Source organism: Triticum aestivum, chromosome 7B, assembly GCF_018294505.1.
Source record: "Triticum aestivum cultivar Chinese Spring chromosome 7B, IWGSC CS RefSeq v2.1, whole genome shotgun sequence".
NCBI classification, from domain to species: Eukaryota; Viridiplantae; Streptophyta; class Magnoliopsida; order Poales; family Poaceae; genus Triticum; species Triticum aestivum.
Genome location: NC_057813.1, coordinates 535,706,705 through 535,725,173, shown reverse-complemented (window position 1 = coordinate 535,725,173; position 18,469 = coordinate 535,706,705). Strand labels below are relative to the sequence as shown.

Sequence of the window (18,469 nt, the reverse complement as noted above, 5' to 3'; positions counted from 1 at the left end):
CGGCTGCAGTAGACGTTACTGTGCATGCAGCCGCAGCAACAGAAAAGAGACCGCCAAACCCAACCAAACGAAACCCAGCAGTAGCACCCGGGGGAGGCAGAGCAGAGCTGGCAAGCAAAGCAAAGCTCCGTCGCGCCGCGCCGAGCCGAGCGGTTTCTTTTCCCCGCTCTCTCTCTCTCTCTCACCCCCCCTCCCGCGCGCCACCTATAAATACCGCCTCCCTTCCCTCTCCTCTCGGCCACTCAGTCAGACGTCACAGCCACAGAGAACAAGCGAGAAACCACTCTGCACTGCACGCACGCCCACACACACACACACACAGAGGAAGAGGAAGAGAGAGAGGGGGGGGGATCGACATCCGTGTGATTCATCCTTCATCATGAGGCCGATCAGAGAAGGCGAGGCGCTGGTGGGAGTCGCCGGGGCTCCGGCAGCGGCGGCCGGCCACGGCGCGCACCCGGGGCTGTGGAGGACGCCCACGCCGTACCTCTTCCTCGGCTTCGCGCTCATGATGGGGCTCATCGCCGTGGCGCTGCTGGTGCTCGTCTGCACGCGCCGCAAGCCGTCGGGCTCGTCGCGGCGGGGGACCGCCGGCGAGGAGGCGTCCGCGCGCGGGATGGCGCCGCTCGACCGGGAGCCCAAGGTCGTCGTCATCATGGCCGGCGACGACATGCCGTCCTTCCTCGCCAGCGCCAGGCCGTTCGCGTTCCCCGCCGTGAACGCCGCCGAAACCGGCGAGCAGCGGCAGGTGGACGCGGCGTAGGCGCGACGCCCGCCCGCCCGCCCGTGTAACCGCGGGACCAATTTTGGCCTCTAGGATTTTCCCTGCATGATCTGTCCGTAGAATCTACAACTCAATTAGCAGAGAAGATAGAGCTGTAGTGGTTTGCGTTTCTTGGTGAGGTGAGGTGAGCGGCGCGCATGGCGTGAGCGCGCCGGCGGCATATGTTGAGATCTGTGAAAGCGAATGGAATTTTGGCTTGCATCTTCATTCAATAAATGCACGATGCTTGCTTGGTTGCTCTCCAATTCGATTTCCACTTGAAATTTCGGCGCTTTTCGTTTGGGTGCGCGGTAGTATAAAATACTCGCCCGCCGTCGTCATTCTGGGAGACCGTCTCTCTTGGAAGTTTCACCGTGGGTCATCCAGCATTAACCGCTCTCCCATCCTGATCGATCGTGTTTGGTCTGCTAGAGTAAAAAGTTTGTGCGAAATGACGGGGCAACTAGCTGCCTGGCCGGCTGGTTAAGTGCATGTTGAAACGTACACAGTGAACTTCGATTGCTTGTCCATGTTGAAACGTACACGGTACACAGTGAAAACGAGCAAAAGTATAGTAGGATTACATGGGGTGCATGCATCCATTGTGTGGTCTTCAAACGCGAGCACACAGACTAGAAAACAAAAATAGGGGAGCCTAGCGCGTCGTCGACACGTCGCGTAGAATTTATGCAACGGACTGTATGCGCTGCCCTTTATCAAACCAAGGTCCCGTCGCCTGCATTTGGAAATGGAGGCTATATGCTTTTAGTGGGCGCGTAGTACTTTTCTCACAAAAAACTACACGTACTATAGTCTCTTAAATAGCAGAATCTGCTTGTTATTGTTAACAATGGTTTTCTGTTATCCAATTCGTGAAAGTACGAATTTTCTCACTAAAATCATATTCCTCGTCTCCCTTTGTTTTTCGGGCATGCTATTTCTCATACACCTATAATTTGTTGCATTCGTCAGTTCATTTTCGGAGCACATAGGAGAGAAGCCCCCGAAGCCGAGACAGACGATGGAGCCGGCTATGGTGTCCGTGACGTGGCCTCATCGTGATCGAGCAGGATGCTTGATTGGTTCAGGGTATCTCCAACATGGATCATCAAATCTTTTCCCAAATGTTTGGACCGAACTCTCGGACATTTTAGTTGACCCAACAATGGCCATTGTATGCCCGCGGATTGGTACGGACCGGACGTCCGAAATCACACAAACAATTTCCAAACTAGGGGGGTGGAGTGGGGTTGGGGAGTCCGGACATCCGCAGACACTGCCAAATCAGCCTTGGACTCCACCGTAAACTCACTTTCCTCTCTTTCTTCTTCTCTCTTCTCTCTTCATTGGACAATGAACGTCATTTGATGAATATCGCCAGACATTTGGTAATCATATTTGATGACTTCCCTTGGAGATGCCCTCGGTGCAAGGAGATGTGGGGGAGATGAGGCGTGTTGTCAAAAGAGAGGAAGCTCAGGTGTGTGTGTTGTAGGGTGAAGATGTGGGCCAGCCATTGGATTTCAAACTAATGTCTATAGGTCAAATTGATTGAAAGTTTGTCCAAAAATGCCTAAACTTTGTTTTTCCAATACATCCACTGGTGGTGAGCAGGAGACGGTGACGACAAAAAGACAACAACATCGTCGCGGGAATCAGGCGACCGTGGATCATGTGTTTCTAGGATAGCACGATCCGACCACCGTGTCAGCCAAAACCGCCATGACCGGAATCGGGGAAGGAGAGCGGGGTATGGTGGCGATGAAGTCGGAGGGCACGGAATCTGAGCCATTGAATGAGGATCTGATGGTCTACAGGTGCGCACACTGAGGGAAAATCCACTTGTACTATCAGCTAGCACCCCTATCCGTTCGTACTTTGTACTGCAACTTGTAGTACCCGTTTGGCGCCTGTACTACTTGTTTCTTGCTACTACACGCGTGCTGCAGACGTGCAGTTGTCTTCTAGCCTAACTTGTTGCAGCTGCTGCACTATGTCTCTGCTAAAATGGGTCGCAGCCTGGCCACTAATATCGATCGACCGATCGATCGGATCAACCACTTGAACCGCACGTATGCGGAGCTCACATGCCACTGTTTTGTGCTAAGCACCATATGTCAACTCCAGCCGTACTTGCCCACGAAACATATCGTATCTGTTGCAACTTTGCAACCGAGAGATCAATCAATCATATAAGTTGTGCTTAGCTCATGGAGAACCCATTATCTACAAAAATCTAATCAAGCATCAGTGGGCTAAAGCTAGTAGTGGCCCCTTTACAAAGGTGTCCTCCGATATCCTATTCGTCGCGACAAAGCGGTAAAGAAATGGCGAAATGGCACGCCGATTCCTCTTTCTCTCGAGTTGGATTGTCTCTGATGTAAGTTTCAACTCAATCACTATTTTTTCTCTTTCCAAAGGTTTCAACTCAATCCTGAAGAGTTGAAGAAATCCTTGTTTTTTTATTAATATCTTGGAATGGAGAAAGTGAGAAGAAAGAGGAAAGAAAAGGCAGATTGGGGAAAAGAGAAGCAAATAGAGAGGTCCGAATCCAACAGCGAATGCCAATGCCAACATGATACTATGGGGGTCGGGTCACGCGGGGCCATGGGGGAGCGCTTTGCGTTTTATTGCGGCTAGGCCGGAAGCGGCGCCTCGACCCCGAGCCCGTAGCCCGTAGGGGGGTGGGTGACTAACAAAACAAAGTTTGTGCTCTTCCTCCCTGCGTCCTCGTCACCATATTCTCACCCTACATACTCCCACTTTCATAGCTAGCCATCATATAAGTTCTTCCTAGTCTTGTCAAATATCAACCCAGGTGCGTTCTGGAATTATACAGTACCGAATTATACATCGTTTCATGCATTATCAATCTGTGCGCGTTCTGGAATTACATACGGATACGGTTTCATGGAGCTGATCGGACTGAGAGATGATAATTCCGTTTTGTTCCTTCTGCTTGGTCTGTTCTCCTTCGTGCGCATCCTTCAGTTCTGCAGGAACACAAACCGCGCGCAGAGGCGTGAAAGCGAACCAATTCTAGGGTTTGGGCGGACGGAGAGATAGTGCATAGGGTCTGGGTGGCGGCGGTTGTTTCCTTGTCGCCGGAGCAGTGGCGTCGTGTCTGCTTCGTACCAGTTCCGTAGGGATAAGGTTGGCGTACATGCATGGTTTACCCTGTTGCTGTTGCTAGTGGAAGCGGCGCATCGTAAGAAAGTTTAGAGTTCACGGTACAAAGTCGACGAGCTGAGCTATCCGGACTTTTTCGAGGGAGGGAGAGGGAGTGGGGGCCTAGTCAGAAACCAGATACGGGGCATGAACAGCAACAGCAGCAGCTTGCTTGTTGTGTACCCAACTACTGCATTGCCCGGCGGCCACCATGATTGCCTCCTCCACCGACGAGCGAGCGTCCTTTTTGCTCCCTTTGCCGCGGAGAATATCCAGGAGCATATGGCTGCTCCTCCTCCCCGGCGGTCTTCGCCGTCCTTCCATTGTTGCCGTACCCGGCCCACCGAGGCCGAGGTCATCATGGCCAGGGAGAAAATGTTTAGTCCCTGATTAGTTCAGAGTCAGAGATGCCGTGCTGCACTGCACTGGACTGCTTGGAAAACATAATGATAGTAGCTGTAGCTGCCTCCTGGCCTATTGCTATCCGCCAACTTTTGTAGCTGCTCTTTTGGCCCTTGGCTTGATGCCTTCCAGTTCAGACGTTTGCTTATTGGATTGGATGATCACTCTAGTTAAGTTAGGAGAGTCTTGGTTCACCGTCATGGAGAGCTTGTAGTAATACTAATTCTAATGCTTTAACCGCCATACTTCAGCTCGATGCTACAGTAGTTCTGATTATTTTGGTGGAATTGCATGCACTCCGATTGGAGACTACTGGAGAGAGAACAAACTAGTATATACGTACTCGTTTTGGAACATATATATGTCGGGACTGCATGAAAATTCAGAGTAGCGAACACTTCTCTATCACAAAAATTCTCAATTCCTTGGCGAGGAGAAAAGATGGAATGAACGAAAGGCGCCGATTCCAGTAGGTGGGCGCGTGTACGTGCGGCCTCCGTAGGATGTCAGATAAAGGGAGGCGAGGAACTTGGGATGAGCATTATCCTCGCCAATATTCCGGCTCAGTTGGAGCCTTGTACTACTGCATGCCGCCTCTCCAATCTCATCTGCTGGGAACGGTGGAACAGTGCGCCCATGGACGCAGCAGCCAGGAGCATGCCATCGTCGGCGATCCTTTCGATGCCATAGTGCTACGTGCTGCTGCTAACTTCCAGGTCCAGGAAAAGGACGAGAGCGATGACTCGGATCACATTCATCACCGGGTCGATCAATCGTGGTAGCTACTGCACTAGCTGGAAGCCTGTTGCGCCCTTTTCCGTCCCTTTTGACACGCCGTTGGGCCGCCGCGTCCCTTTGCGCCAGCGCCTCTCGTGGCTAGGGTTCACCGAAAAGCGATCGCCCGTTTTCTCTGAAAAAAAGGAACACCAGCTAGCAGCGGCTGCATGGCACGGAAAGGTGTTGTCACACGGCCACACCATGTCGACACAAACACGAGCAAGTTGAGCGGGCCTCGTGGCGTCACGTCGGCCGTACGCTCCTCCGCCCGGCACTCCCCGCCACGATCGCTCAGCAGCTACGCTACGCGCCGTCACCTTTTTGTGCGAGAAAAAAGAGATTGCATTGCCCAGCCCAAGGGATTACAGTCGTTCATGTACAGCAAAACAATCCCATTTGGACCTGACCTGAGCCACACGGCATAGTGTGGAGCTGCGCACCGTCGCTTGTTATCAGTATATGGATATGGATGATGAGAGGATAATGCGTCCATGTTTCGATCCATCGATCGATCGGACTGGACGTACGTGCGTGTGCTATTCGATCCTTGCCCTGGGCCAGCAACGCGACAGGCCGCGGCCCCGGTTCGACGCCGACCGATCGTACCGCGAGCTGCCACCGGCCGTGCTATCTATCCTTCCTCGTCGACGTGAAATGAAAGGACCATGCATGCATCAAGATCGACAGCGCGAATCGGGGGCAGAGGTGGCCTCTTCCCTTCTCCGCCCCTGTTCGATCGGCCCGGTTGGATTATTTTTCTCTTTAGCTTATTCTCAACTAGATATTGCAGATGGATCACAGGTCAGGCGATGCACGGGTGTTCCCGTTGGGCGCGTCTACGCTTGTTTGTCACTCTGATGGAGAAGTGATGATCTGCATGAGGTGCCACTGCCACGACAGCAGCGATGACTCCATGAGAGTTTCCAGCGAAATAGTTTTTTCTAACCGAACAAGGAGCCAGCGGTGAAGAATCGACCGTTCACTTCCTTCCTCTTACGACGCGTTTGGTTGCTCGCATCGTTTTTTTCCCATTTGCTTACTTGTTTCAGTGGGATCTGATTGAGCATATGAAGGCCAAAAACCAACATCTGAATGTTCATTGGTTGCCTTTATGTCCTCTCCCTGCATCGTAGCGAGACCTCTACGCACCGCGTTTGGTTGCTCGCATTATATGTAGTCACACGAGTACACGTTGTTTGGTTACATACGCGCATAGAGTTGTGCTCATCCTTTACCCTACTTGGTGAGTTTACCAATATTTACACCTTACACACGATCACACCGAGCACACCAACGCCACAACACTGCTATGACGATGAACTGGACGAAGATGATGAAGTTCTTCAGCCCTAACGGACGATCCACCTTGCCAACCTCAACCTTGCTGCATGAATGCTCTTGCACATACTTGGAGTAAGCATCTTCTGCAGCCTGCCTAGTCTTAAACCCTCCTCTGTGGTTGTTGTCGTTGTACCCTGAAACTTGTTTGTTCAAACTTCCCATGAACTGTAAACCCCTGAAACCGTACCTTCGAACACCACATACCACTTGTCCTGGCAATGCAAATGAGCACGAAGTTCAAGCAACAAGCATTGAAACACACAGACAACAAGCAATGAAGAACTCTAGGAGCAAGCAATAGAGCAGAAGAGCATTAGTAAGCATGCATGATCATAGCAAGTTCAACCTACCACTATTTTGGTGTCATCCTACCACCACATCCAAAAAAAGGTGTAATCCTACCACCGCAAGTTCGCGATCACCACGAGGATCACCGTGAGGGGTTATTATATACCACCTCACCAAAATATACACACCATAAGATTATTTTCAAGCCCTAACTACGCATAATATACGTCGTCATCATTATCGTCGGCTTTGTCACCATCGCCGTTGAGGATCATGCACGCCGTCGCCACCAGCAGAAGCAACACTAGTAGTAGTGCTTGCCCAGCCAGGTCCTCAGCCAGACCACCCTGTGGGCTGCTCCCATGGCAACAAAACCAACACATTGGACTTTGGTGTCCACCAGGTGGCTGAGAACCACCATGAGAGCCTCTAGGCTGAAGTCAATCTGCCCCATGACGGCGCCATAGAGCTCAGGGTGGACGTCCACACTCTTGCTCTCTCTGATGGCGGTGGTCACCTCCTTCACTGCCTCAATCATGCTGTTGAAGACACTCAGCTCCTCCTCCATGAAGCGTGCCCGCTTCCTCTTCCTATCAAGCACAAGAACGTGCTCACCATCCTTCTCATGAGCATCAACGTTGATGGTGTCTGACTCCTGGGTGTCTAGATACACGGGCATCGGCGAGCCCATCGACTGACCACAGCCCATGGCATACTTGCTGGTTGCCAACCCGAAGGAGAAGATCTGCTGCATCTGGTGGTAGTTTTGGATACGGATGTTGAGGAACTCTGCGTCCTTGGGGTGAGCCTAAGAAGAAATAGGGCAGAGAAGTTAGTTAGTATGGCAATGATTCATAGGCTTAAACTGCTGGTTTGTTAGAATGGCATGGGGTGTGAACAAACCGCGATGTGGCCTTGGTAGTGCTCTGCCTCCAGAAGGATCGAGCAGGTATCCTCATCCCATGAAGCACTGTTGAGGTCTCTCAGCTTGGATGCAGTGATCCGCATCGCTCTCCACTTCCTTGGGTGGTTGTACACCTGGGTCGAGGTGACCTTCTGTCCATAGAAGTCGAACATCTGCTTTGCAACAAGGTTCAAGTGCACCTCCTTGAAGCCCTTGTCAGTCCTCACCCCACTAGCTATGATCTCACACATCTTGTTAAGCACAAAAGTGGAGAGGAACGGCTGCCATTTCTTGTTGCTCCCCCTGCATCCTTCTTCTCCTTTGTGGCTGCCTTTTGAGCAGCAGCATGATCAAAAGCATTGGGCTGAGCCAGCACAAATTGAGGAACCACAGGCGGCACCTCAAAAACCTCTGAATCAGGAGACATCTGGTCCATAGGAGGTTGGGAGTTCTCGACGTACGACGGCGGGAGCTGGCTCTCGGATAGCACGGGGGCCCGACTAAACTCTTGCGTGGTCATGTCCTACAAACATAAGCGTCATCAATATCATAAGACACTACACATGAATAGTAGGAACTAGTAGTACAACATGGACAAATCGAACTAGCAGTGACACATGTACACATGGATGATCTAGTTGAACGCAACACTACCAAATCCATGAAAGCATACCACAACTCAACACAGCATAACAGGGCATTAATCATGGACACATGGATGATCTTGTTCAACACTTGCACACTAGCATACCACACATCTAAGCATACTACCAATCCATCCATGACCACTAGCTACCAAAACTTGCCCACATGGAAACAACCCCTGGCATGCTCCAAATCCATCACACTAGATATTACACAACATCACAGTCAAACAGATCGAAAGATCTCACCCTACCACATAGACAGATCTAGCTAGAACTAGTAGAGAGGAGATTGTGATTGAACTTACAGACGCCGTCAGAAGAGCCGCGAAGGAGCTGCCTGGCACGTCGGAGAGGAGGGGGAGTCGATCCGCCACCTGAGTCAACCGGTCGCCGGAGTAGTTGCACCGCTTACCTTGTCGTCGAAGTGGATCCGTGCTGGAGGGAAAGCTCAAGATCGGAGAAATGGTGGCGGGAGTTTTGCCGCGGCGGTGATCCTGGATATATAGGGCGACCAAATCGGCAGGCGGTGACTCAAATTCGTCCCGCCGCTTTTTTGAAGATGCGCCATCGCTCCCACCATCTCCCTGCGCGCAGCTGCGCAACGCAACGTTCCCCTCCCCTGCACTGCTCGAGTCTGGCTCGTTGGAAACGGCCGTTCCTAGCAGGCCTGACTGAGAGGTGCTTTGAGGTTCGTGCTATGTGGGCCAAACAGCAAACACAAGCATCCAAACAACCCATTTTATATAAAAAAATTACTCAAAAATCCCAATGAATCCAAATATGCAACCCGTTCATATGTCACATGCCCCTAGCATGCTGAACATGGAACTGTGCCCTCTCTTTCGTTTGTCCGCAAAATGCCAAACGCCGGTGATGATGTCCTGGCCTAGGGGGTACTCACCATGTTGTCTCCCGACTAGATGGATCGGGCCGAGGACCCCCATGACAGTTCACTAATGGGTCGCTTCGGGCAGTTCATAGGAACATAGCATGCAATTTCAAAAAAATTCCTATGCTCACGCAAGATCTATCTAGGAGATGCATAGCAACGATAGGGGGAGAGTGTGTCCACATACCCTCGTAGACCGAAAGCGGAAGCGTTAGGTTAACGCGGTTGATGAAGTCGAACGTCTTCACGATCCAACCGGTCTAGTACCATACGTACGGCACCTCCGAGTTTAGCACACGTTCAGCTCGATGACGTCCCTCGAACTCTTGATCCAACAGAGGGTCGAGGGAGAGTTTCATGACCACGACGGTTGTGATATGATGTGATTCGCGCAGGGCTTCGCCTAAGCACTACGACGGTATGACCGGAGGAGTAAACTGTGGAGGGGGGCACCGCACATGGCTAAGAGAACAACTGATGTGTCTTTGGGGTGCCCCCCGCCCCCGTATATAAAGGAGGGGAGGAGGAGGCGGCCGGCCAGGGGCGGCGCGCCATGGGGGGAGTCCTACTAGGATTCCACTCCTAGTAGGATTCGACCTCCCCTTTTTCTTTTCTTACCGGAGGGGAAAAGGAAGGAGAGGGAGAGGGAGAGGAAAAGGGGGCACCACCCCCTCCCCTAGTATAATTCGGAATGCCATGGGGGGCCACCCCTTGCGTCCCTCCTCTCTCTCTCTCTCCACTAAGGCCCATGTAGGCCCAATACTTCCCCGGGGGGTACCGGTAACCCCTCGATACTCCGGTAAAATACCCAAACCACTTGAAACCATTCCGATGTCCGAATACTACCTTCCAATATATGAATCTTTACCTCTCGACCATTTCGAGACTCCTCGTGATGTCCGTGATCTCATCCGGGACTCTGAACAAACTTCAGTCACCAAAACACATAACTCATAATACAAATCGTCATCGAACGTTAAGCATGCGGACCCTACGGGTTTGAGAACTATGTAGACATGATCAAGACACATCTCCGATCAATAACCAATAGTGGAACCTGGATGCTCATATTGGTTCCTACATATTCTATGAAGATCTTTATCGGTTAAACTGCAATAACAACATAGATTATTCCCTTTGTCATCGGTATGTTACTCGCCCGAGATTCGATCGTTGGTATCCTCATACCTAGTTCAATCTCGTTACCGGCAAGTCTCTTTAATCGTTCCGTAATGCATCATCCCATAACTATCTCAGTAGTCACATTGGTTGCAAGGATTATAGTGATGAGCAATACCGAGAGGGCCAAGATATACCTCTCCAATACACGGAGTGAAAAATCCTAATCTCGATCTATGCCAACCCAACAAACACCTTAGGCGACACCTGTAGAGCATCTTTACAATCACCCAGTTACGTTGTGACGTTTGATAGCACACAAGGTGTTCCTCCGGTATTCGGGAGTTGCATAATCTCATAGTCAGAGGAACATGTATAAGTCATGAAGAAAGCAATAGCAATAAAACTTTACAATCATTATGCTAAGCTAACGGATGGGTCTTGTCCATCACATCATTCTCTAATGATGTGATCCCATTCATCAAGTGACAACACATGTCTATGGTCAGGAAACATAACCATCATTAATTAACGAGCTAGTCAAGTAGAGGCATACTAGGGACACTCTGTTTCGTCTATGTATTCACACATGCACTAAGTTCCAGTTAATAAAATTCTAGCATGAATAATAAACATTTATCATGGTATAAGGAAATATAAATAACAACTTTATTATTTCCTCTAGGGCATATTTCCTTCAGTCTCCCACTTGCACTAGAGTCAATAATGTAGATTACATACTAATAATTTTAACACCCATGGAGTCTTGGTGTTGGTCATGTTTTGCTCGTGGAAGAGGCTTAGTCAATGGGTCTCAAACATTCAGATCCGTATGTATCTTGCAAATCTCTATGTCTCCCGGACTTCTTCATTTGATGCTTCTAAAGAAGCTATGTACTTCACTTCACACGTCGATCCCGCCACGACGCTCTGCTTGGAACTGCACCAACTAACAGCTCCACCATTCAATATAAATATGTATCCGGTTTGCGACTTAGAGTCATCCGAATCAGTGCCAAAGCTTGCATCGAAGTAACCATTTACGATAATCTCTTTGTCACCTCCATAAACGAGAAACATATCCTTAGTCCTTTTCAGGTATTTCAGGATGTTCTTGACCGCTGTCCAGTGATCCACTCTTGGATTACTTTGGTACCTCCCTATTAAACTTATAGCAAGGCACACATCAGGTCTGGTACACAACATTGCATACATGATAGAACATATGGTTGAGGCATAGGGAATGACTTTCATTTTCTCTCTATCTTCTTCAGTGGTCGGGCACTGAGTCTGACTCAACTTCACACCTTGTAACATAGGCAAGAACCTTTTCTTTGACTGATCCATTTTGAACTTCTTCATAACTTTATTAAGGTATGTGCTTTGTGAAAGTCCAATTAAGCGTCTTGATCTATACCTATAGATCTTGATGCCCAATATATAAGCTGCTTCACCGAGGTCTTTTATTGAAAAGTTCTTATTCAGGTATCCTTTTATGCTATCCAAAAATTATGTATTATTTCCAATCAACAATATGTCATCCGCACATAATATTATAAATGCTACAGAGCTCCCAGTCACTTTCTTGTAAATATAGGCTTCTCCAAAAGTCTGTATAAAACCATATGCTTTGATCACACTATCAAAGTGTATATTTCAACTCCGAGAGGCTTGCACCAGTCCATAAATGGATTGCTTGCACACTTTGTTAGCACCTTTTGGATCGACAAAACCTTCTGGTTGCATCATATACAACTCTTCTTTTAGAAATCTATTAAGGATTGCAGTTTCAACATCCATTTGCCAAATTTCATAATCATAAAACGCGGCAATTGCTAACATGATTCGGACAGACTTAAGCATCGCTACAGGTAAGAAGGTCTCATCATAGTCAACTCCTTGAACTTGTCGAAAACCTTTTGCAACAAGTTGAACTTTGTAGACAGTAACATTACCGTCAGCGCCAGTCTTCTTCTTGAAGATCCACTTATTTTCTATGGCTTGCCGATCATCGGGCAAGTACACCAAAGTCCACACTTTGTTCTCATACATGGATCCCATCTCAGATTTCATGGCCTCAAGCCATTTCATGGAATTTGGGCTCATCATCGCTTCCTCATAGTTTGTAGGTTCATCATGGTCTAGTAACATGACTTTCAGAACAGGATTACCGTACCACTCTGGTGCGGACCGCACTCTGGTTGACCTACGAGGTTCGGTAGTAAATTGATCTGAAGTTTCATGATCATCATCATTAACTTCTTCACTAATTGGTGTAGGAGTCACTAGAATTGATTTCTGTGATGAACTACTTCCCAATTCGGGAGAAGGTACAATTACCTCATCAAGTTCTACTTTCCTCCCACTCACTTCTTTCAAGAGAAACTCCTTCTCTAGAAAGGATCCATTCTGAGCAACAAATATCTTGCCTTCGTATTTGTGATAGAACGTGTACCCAACAATTTCTTTTGGGTATCCTATGAAGATGCATTTCTCCGATTTGGGTTCGAGCTTATCAGGTTGAAGTGTTTTCACATAAGCATCGGAGCCCCAAACTTTAAGAAACGACAACTTAGGTTTCTTGCCAAACCACAGTTCATATGGTGTCGTCTCAACGGATTTAGATGGTGCCCTATTTAATGTGAATGCAGCCGTCTCTAAAGCATAACCCCAAAACGATAGCAGTAAATCAGTAAGAGACATCATAGATCGCACCATATCTAATAAAGTAAGGTTACGACGTTCAGACACACCATTATGCTGTGGTGTTCCAGGTGGCATGAGTTGCAAACTATTCCACATTGTTTCAAATGAAGACCAAACTCGTAACTCAAATATTCGCCTCCGCGATCAGATCGTAGAAACTTTATTTTCTTGTTACGATGATTTTCCACTTCACTTAGAAATTCTTTGAACTTTTCAAATGTTTCAGACTTATGTTTCATTAAGTAGATATACCCATATCTGCTCAAATCATCTGTGAAGGTCAGAAAATAACGATACCCGTCGCGAGCCTCAATACACATCGGACCGCATACATCGGTATGTATTATTTCCAATAAGTCAATGGCTCACTCCATTGTTCCAGAGAATGGAGTCTTAGTCATCTTGCCCATGAGGCATGGTTCACAAGCATCAAGTGATTCATAATCAAGTGATTCCAAAAGCCCATCAGCATGGAGTTTCTTCGTGCACTTTACACCAATATGACCTAAACGGCAGTGCCACAAATAAGTTGCACTATCATTACTAACTTTGCATCTTTTGGCTTGTATATCACTACGATCGAGATTCAACAAAAATAGACCATTCATCAAGGGTGCATGAACATAAAAGATATTACTCATATAAATAGAACAACCATTATTCTCCAATTTAAATGAATAACCGTCTCGCATCAAACAAGATCCAGATATAATGTTCATGCTCAACGCTGGCACCAAATAACAATTATTCAGGTCTAGAACTAACCCCGAAGGTAGATGTAGAGGTAGCATGCCGACGGCGATCACATTGACCTTGGAACCATTTCCGACGCGCATCGTTACCTCGTCCTTAGCCAATCTTCGTTTAATCCGTAGCCCCTATTTCGAGTTGCAAATATGAGCAACAAAACCAATATCAAATACCCAGGCGCTACTACGAGCATTATTAAGGTACACATCAATAACATGTATATCAAATATACCTTTCACTTTGCCATCCTTCTTATCCGCCAAATACTTGGGGCAGTTCCGCTTCCAGTGACCAGTCCCTTTGCAGTAGAAGCACTCAGTTTCAGGCTTAGGTCCAGACTTGGGCTTCTTCCCGGGAGCAGCAACTTGCTTGCTATTCTTGTTGAAGTTCCCTTTCTTCCCTTTGCCCTTTTTCTTGAAACTAGTGGTCTTGTTAACCATCAACACTTGATGCTCCTTGATTTCTACCTCCGCAGCCTTTAGCATCGCGAAGAGCTCAGGAATTATCTTTTCCATCTCTTGCATATTATAGTTCATCACGGAGCCTTTGTAGCTTGGTGGCAGTGATTGAAGAACTCTGTCAATGACACTATCATCAGGAAGATTAACTCCCAACTGAGTCAAGGGTTATGGTACCCAAACATTTTGAGTATGTGTTCACTAACAGAACTATTCTCCTCCATCTTGCAGCTATAGAACTATTGGAGACTTCACACCTCTCAACTCGGGCATTTGCTTGAAATATTAATCTCAACTCCTGGAACATCTCATATGCTCCATGACGTTCAAAACATCTCTGAAGTCTCAATTCTAAGCTGTAATGCATGCAAACTGAACTATCGAGTAGTCATCGGCTTTAGTCTGCCAGACGTTCATCCAGAGTTGCTCCTGCGGCGGGCCTTGCACCTAGCGGTGCTTCTAGGACGTAATTCTTCTATGCAGCAATGAGGATAATCCTCAAGTTACGGACCCAGTCCGTGTAATTGCTACCATCATCTTTCAACTTAGCTTTCTCTAGGAACGCATTAAAATTCAAGGGAACGGTAGCACGGGCCATTGATCTACAACAACATAGATATGTGTCGTGGAATTGTCACGTCAGATGTCCTAGTGAAAGGACTTAGTTGTGGAGACATCGCAACTAGGAAGCTTAAAAGGGTTAATCGGGAAAAAGGACACGGGGTTTATATTGTTTCAGCCCCTTACGGTGAAGGTAAAAGCCTACGATCCAGTTTTGAGTGGGATTGCTTATGTCTCGATTACCAGGGAGAGAATCTGCTTGACCTAGTTCTCGATCTGATGTTACTTGTCCTGAACTGCCGCCGGGTCGTCCCTTTATATACAAAGGTTGATGCCCAGAGGCTCTCAGAGTCCCGGCCGGCTCATAAACAGTGTCCATCTTGGTCTCTCTCTATTCCTGCCTTACAATACAAGTTACATACGTATGACGATTTATCTCTACGGGCCTTAAATCACCTTTGGGCCTTGGCCCTTAACAGAGGCGCCATCTTCCAACGTCGTCTTGGGTTTGAAGACTCGTCATAGGTATAACCCGGCCTCTCTTGGGCGGGTCATACCTAATAGTTATATCCCCAACATTGGGCCCCAGATTGATTTGAACCAGTTCATGTCAATCTTCAACACTTAGAAAAAATCTTCTACTCTTTGTTATTTACGAAAGTTTTATAACCCGCCATGACGTCATCCTCTGGATCTGTGGTAACCCGCCATGACGTCATCTATCTTTAATTCACACTTTGTCCAATGTATCTCAGCGGATCCTTATCTTAATGACCATCCCGAGAATCAAGGCGTGCTAGTAGCTGGATAACCATATTTTTAGCCTCCTCGTTTTTCGTGCGCACTTATCAGTCTTCCCTTATAAATAGGTAGGACCAGGTCTTTCCTCATTCTCCCCTTTCTAGCATCTTCTTCCTCTCGCAACCCTTCTGCCGCTCGAGCTCCGCCGCCACTGCAGAAGCACCTCGTCTTCCTCAACCTCGGCCATTGCATCAACCTGAGTCGATCCAGAGAACGACGGCGACCCTCCGCGGTAAATCTGCAGCTGTAAGTTTTTGCCTTCCCGCACCTCAGATCTGCATTAGGGTTTGCAAGTTCTTCTGTGTTCTTTGTAGTTCATCACGGTTTATTCGTAGTTCCTCCACCGTAGCCTCCTTTGATCCAAAAGTAATATGGAACTCATGCCGTAGTTGTATTGCTTCCACTTTTGATACTAGGGGATCCCCTTTTTCTGTAAAGAGACTGCATTAGAACTCACGAACTCGTATGTTCTAGTTTTTTAGGTCTAGAATATTTCCTTTTCCCAAGCATCCGTTGATCCAAAATAATAGCTGCTCCCTGTGAAACTTGTTTGTATAGTACTTAGCCAAAAACTGTACTTTGTTAGATCCATCTAGCCATGCCGGGTCAAACTGGCGACTTAAATAACCATGCTCAATAGACATCATCCAACTTTATCATGGCGGTTTAAATAACATGTACTGCTCATGGTGGTTTACATAACCTGACTAGTTAGTCATATACCATTAGGCCCCTTCATAAGCCGCCATTTTGAATATGTACCGTAACACTTTCTCTCCGGCTTAAATTTGAACCGGAAATTTTACTCTTTGTTAGGCTTCCTTCACAATGGCGCCCAAACAACCCACTTCATGCAATTAGGTCAAATCCATTGTCATTGATCACTTGATGATTTTGTGAAGACTGACTATCTGCCAAAGAAGGAAGTCATATCATATCACGCTCCTGACCCAACCGAAGAAAATCCTCAGCCCAAAGAAGGGGAAGTCGTCGTTTTTACAGATCACATGATCCTGGGCTTTTCACCCCCCAGCTCAAAGTTCTTCAGAGACGTCCTGCACTTTTTTAACCTCCGTCCCTAAGACATCGGACCCAACTCCGTGTCTAATATCTGCAATTTTCAAGTGTTCAGTGAGGTGTATCTTGGAGAAGAGCCCAGCTTGCTACTGTTCAGAGAGTTGTTTTATTTGAACCGCCAGAATGAATGTGCCAATGGTCCTAGTTTGGAGCTTGGCGGGGTCTCAACCCAACGACAGAGAGACGTCATTTTTCCTTATGCGAATCCACCAAGTCACCCCAAAGACTGGATCCAGACATAGTTCTATTGTGAAGACACTTCTCCGGCTAATGAGAACCCTCTGCTTGGCTTTCGTGCTCTGCGTCTTGACTCCAATCATCCGCTTCCTAACAAGATGACAGCCGCTGAATGCCAGACGCTCGCCCCCACCCTTGCAAAAATCAAAGCACTGCTGGGGAACGGCTTAAATGGCATTGATCTAGTCCGGTGCTGGGTCGCATGGCGGATCATCCCGTTGAGCCGCCGCTCCGGGTGAATGTGCACTTACACAGGTGACGGAAAGGATCCCCTACGCCACAACCCTGACGATTTACCTGACGATGTTATTAATGATATGATAAAGTCCCTTTTGAACGAGAGTTTAGCCGATTGTGGCAAGGTGGGCCTGAGCCCTTTCTGCAAGGCTAACCCGTCTCCAACAGTAAGCCGGTAAACTGAGTAAATTACCTTCATCCTTGATGTTTAGTCTATACTCAAACCTTTGCTGATTTTCACAGGCTGATGATAAATTCTTGAAGGCAAAGTATGATCATGAGGCTGCGAAGAGATCCAGGAAGGCCAAGAGAGCCGCCAGGAAAGACGCCATGAAGAAAAGAGGGAAAAAATCTAGCACTTCTGAGTTGTTTCAGCTGGAGGACTCTTCTAAGTCAGAGGTAGCCCTTGACTCTCTTGGCACATTTTTAATCACCTTATTGATACTGATTATGACCAGGATGACACGGGAACGAGTCATGGGGTAGGTGAAGAGGTAACTATTATTTCCTCTGCCTCAGAGCCTTTGCCAAGACAAAAAAATCCGAAGAGTAACCTGGAAAGTAAGATTTTCACATCCCTTAGCTTATCAAGATCCTCAATTTCTTTTGAAGTGACAGATTCCTGAGAGCCGGAGGCAGACCCGGACCAGCAAAGATGCGGAACTCACCTCCGTCTTACCAAATACACCGAGGAAACGCCGGAACGAGGTTACCTCCGACTTAGATCCCTTTTATCCTTTGGCGGGTCTTACTCATCAACCACTCAACTCTTCTAACTCAAATTATCAGGAAACTTCACCTTCGTCCGACGACTCAATCCAGTCCAAACTGTCGGCTTTTAAGACCACTCCAGGGTAATGATGACTTACTTATCTTGTATTTATTTCAATTCTTTATATTTGTACTAACCTTTTTGATCTTAAACAATGGAAAAGCAAAGCCTAGCAAGAAGGCGAAGAAGAACAAGCCGGCCGAAGATCCAATCTTCAAAGAGCCGGAACTCCAGATGGTCGCGCCTGAGGCCTCCGTTGCTGAGCCGCCGCTTGAATCGGCGCATGACACGCCAACGTCAACTACTGACCCGCCTGCTGATCAAGCCACTGATGGCTCTGAAAATCCTGAAGTTTCTAGCCTGGTCAAGATAGACGACCCACAAGACGCTGATGTTGAAATTACCAAGACCGGCTACACTGAGTCGGGAAGACCTACTGTGCTAGCCAAGTGTTCTGCCAAGGAGGAGCACCTGGAACGCCGTAAGGTCAGATTTGACATTGTTGATTATTCTCACATGAGCATTGGGGAAGTTTTGTCTGGCTATCTTAGCCAAGTGCACAACAGCCGTGA

General features: G+C 47.8%; 1 protein-coding gene across 1 annotated transcript; it reads left to right on the top strand.

Annotated features, from left to right (window-relative positions):
- The first annotated feature begins 232 nt into the window (after window positions 1-232).
- Window positions 233-1,029, top strand: LOC123159194 (protein GLUTAMINE DUMPER 6-like). The gene has a single exon (XM_044577020.1). It carries the CDS (start codon window positions 380-382, stop codon window positions 761-763), a length of 384 nt encoding a protein of 127 aa, XP_044432955.1. The 5' UTR covers window positions 233-379; the 3' UTR covers window positions 764-1,029.
- The last annotated feature ends 17,440 nt before the right edge of the window (window positions 1,030-18,469 follow it).

Excerpts from the sequence above, each read along its gene's own strand:
- LOC123159194 (XM_044577020.1), top strand. The coding sequence starts at position 380 with ATGAGGCCGATCAGAGAAGGCGAGGCGCTGGTGGGAGTCGCCGGGGCT.